Here is a 3,183-nt window from a genome sequence, read left to right as displayed (position 1 = left end):
TTGTGAGTTTGAAGCTCGTCACAGTCATCCAATCCCTGAATCCTACTCGGAATACCACAGACAAGGTTTAGACTTTCCAGATTCTCAAGAATGCTGCCAATGGATTCTAGCTTATACCACGAAGACTCTGATTAAGGAATCCAAGAGATACTCATTCAATCGAAGGTAGAACGGAGGTGGTTGTCAGGCACGCATTCATAGGTTGAGAATGGTGATGAGTGTCACGGATCATCACATCCATCATATTGAAGTGTGAATGAACATCTTAGATAGAAACAAGCGTGTTTGAATAGAAAACAGAAATAATTGCATTAATTCATCGAGACACAGCAGAGCTCCTCACCCCCAACAATGGAGTTTAGAGACTCATGCCGTCAAAGAGTACAAATTTCAGATCTAAAATGTCATGAGGTACAAAATAAATCTCTAAAAGTTGTTTAAATAATAAACTAGTAACCTAGGTTTACAGAAAATGAATAAGCTATGATAGATAGTGCAGAAATCCACTTCTGGGGCCCACTTGGTGTGTGCTGGGGCTGAGACTTGAGCTTTACACGTGCCTAGACTGTTTCTGGAGTTAAACGCCAGGTTGTAACCTGTTTTGGGCGTTTAACTCCAACTTGTATCCTGTTTCTGGCGTTTTACGCCAGAATGCAACATGGAACTGGCGTTGAACGCCAGTTTACGTCGTTTATCCTTGAGAAAAGTATGGACTATTATATATTGTTGGAAAGCCCTGGATGTCTACTTTCCAACGCAATTGAGAATGCACCATTTGAACTTCTGTAACTCCAGAAAATCCACTTTGAGTGCAGGGAGGTCAAAATCCAACAACATCTGCAGTCCTTTTTCAGCCTCTGAATCAGAATTTTCTCAAGTCCCTCAATTTCAACCAGAAAATATCTGAAATCACAAAAAAATACATAAACTCATAGTAAAGTCCAGAAATGTGATTTTTATTTAAAAACTAATAAAAATATAATAAAAAGTGACTAAAACATATTAAAAACTCCCTAAAAACCATGCCAAAAGCGTATAATTTATCCGCTCATTAGTGGCAATCCTCTCTTTTGAAACTCAATTGTATACATTCCTGAAAAAAATTATTAAACAATAAAAATATTAGTTTTAGAAAAAAAATCAATGAAAAAATGAGACATGTGCACATACCAGTATTAAGTGGCCCAAAGAAAACACCACTTTTCAAATCTTCTAACAAGCACTTCATTTTCACATGAAAAACTCGACATGAAATATCTAGACGGCCAGCAATTGGAATACCATCAACACTCGTATATCTTTGAAATTCAGGCCGATTTGGATTGCACGTCATTATCATAAATAGATTTGGATAACCAAAATGCTTACAAATTGCCATAGCTTCTTGACGATTGTTAAACATATATCTTCTACCACCAGTGAAAGAAGAAGGTAAAATAACACGTGTACCAATTGAGTAAGCTTCTGTATCTCCATGCTGCATAGCTTCTTCAATTCCACTCAAAAATTCTCCACGTATAGTACTTTGTTTCTTCCATATCTCATAAAGTTGTTGTGACTCAACCATCGAAAAACTATCAACAACAAACTGTTGAAACAATCTTCTAGCTTTATGAATAATGCTTTCTTCTGTCTCTCTAATTTGTAACCAAAAACATATGAATTCCCGCAAAGAAACTTTAGTTCTTCTCCCATGCACATTTATAGTTCGAATACCTCTATAAGGTATATTATTCTCAAAACCATCTTCACCATAGGGAAAAAGCAAAGGATATTATAATGGCCAGTATAAAGGATGAGTTTCATAAATTCGCTTCAATTGGCCATCTATAGATTGAAGAATAATATTTCGCCCTTGTTTGAACTATCAAAATCACCAACAATCAAAGCAACACTCTCATCACAATTGGGAGAATTATATGTTCTTCGATCAAAAGATCTATGAGAGAACAATCTAAGGCTAAAAATTTCTGATTGGTGATTCTCATAGAATCCTCTAACTCTTCGAAATGACTTTGCTACCACATTATGTTCATCAATCATATGTATTAGACTAACAATCAATTCTATATCCACATCTTATCCATGGCTGAAAAAATAAACAAAATTTTAGAAATTTATAGAATAAATGAATAATAATAACAATCTTATAATATTCATTGCGCTAATATTTAAACAAAAATATACCTAAAAATACTTTGTCGATTATTAACTTCATGCACTGTGTCATAAATGTAGAGCTGTGCAAAACTTAGGTCTTTCACCATCTGAGGGTAATAAACTACCAATTCTATGATAGTTTTGTCCACTAACAATAAATTGGGGTGGACCCTGACCATTGTTAATAGAACTAACAACTTTACCTCCAAATGATATGAATGCAAACATACTATTATACGATCGTATATTCTTTTGAAAATATTGGCTCTTTGCATTTGTACCATTAATTAAATTAACCAATAAATCTGGTGCTCTTTGTAAAAACGGTAATTGAACCTTCCCTTTAGCATAGCACACAGAAAATATAGGTTGATTTTGTCTTGAATCTTTTTCAACATATTCTAAATACTAAAAAAGAACTCCACACCAAACACATGCACAATCAGGATCACGATATCAAGACATTCTAAAAGAAAAAATATGAATACATTATTTTAAAACTTCAATTTAATAAATAAATAATATAACCTTGCATTCCACTTTGTGCAAATAATGGATGATCAGCAATATCATGTTCTATAAGTCTAATACATATGGAAGGATCAATTCCATTTGTTAATAAAATGAAAATTTCAAAAGAAAATTTCCTAATAAAAAAGACAATTATAAATTACTATATTTAGTGAAAAGAAATAAATATAATATATGTTTTAATTTTTTAAATTTTACTATAATACTACCTGACATAGTAATAGATGAACTTGTTGAAAGACAGCTAGCTAAAAATATTGAAAAAGATTATAAATAAATTAGAAAAAATAAAAAAAAAAAAATGTTTTATCATGTACATTTAAAACAATATATTTAATGAAATTACAAACACTTACAATAATTAAATTGAGTTGCTTGAGTTACAACTCATGCCCTAGTAACTGCATAAGAAACCAACAATAAATTGAACGAAAAAATTTATGAACCACAACATTAACTAATATAAAATTTTTATTACTAATAATACTACAT

At 31.9% G+C, this 3,183-nt stretch overlaps 1 protein-coding gene across 1 annotated transcript; it reads right to left on the bottom strand.

The window, feature by feature from the left end:
* Positions 1–1,040: 1,040 nt before the first annotated feature.
* On the bottom strand, positions 1,041–1,567 carry LOC148581497 (uncharacterized). The gene is made up of 2 exons (XM_088492391.1): positions 1,171–1,567; positions 1,041–1,093 (listed from the first exon to the last, which is right to left on the bottom strand). Exons 1-2 carry the CDS (start codon positions 1,565–1,567, stop codon positions 1,041–1,043), a joined length of 450 nt encoding a protein of 149 aa, XP_088348517.1.
* Between the last annotated feature and the right edge of the window lie 1,616 nt (positions 1,568–3,183).

Source organism: Arachis ipaensis, chromosome B10, assembly GCF_059453495.1.
Source record: "Arachis ipaensis isolate K30076 ecotype BB chromosome B10, ASM5945349v1, whole genome shotgun sequence".
NCBI lineage: Eukaryota > Viridiplantae > Streptophyta > Magnoliopsida > Fabales > Fabaceae > Arachis > Arachis ipaensis.
This window is presented reverse-complemented; position numbering and strand designations above follow the sequence as displayed.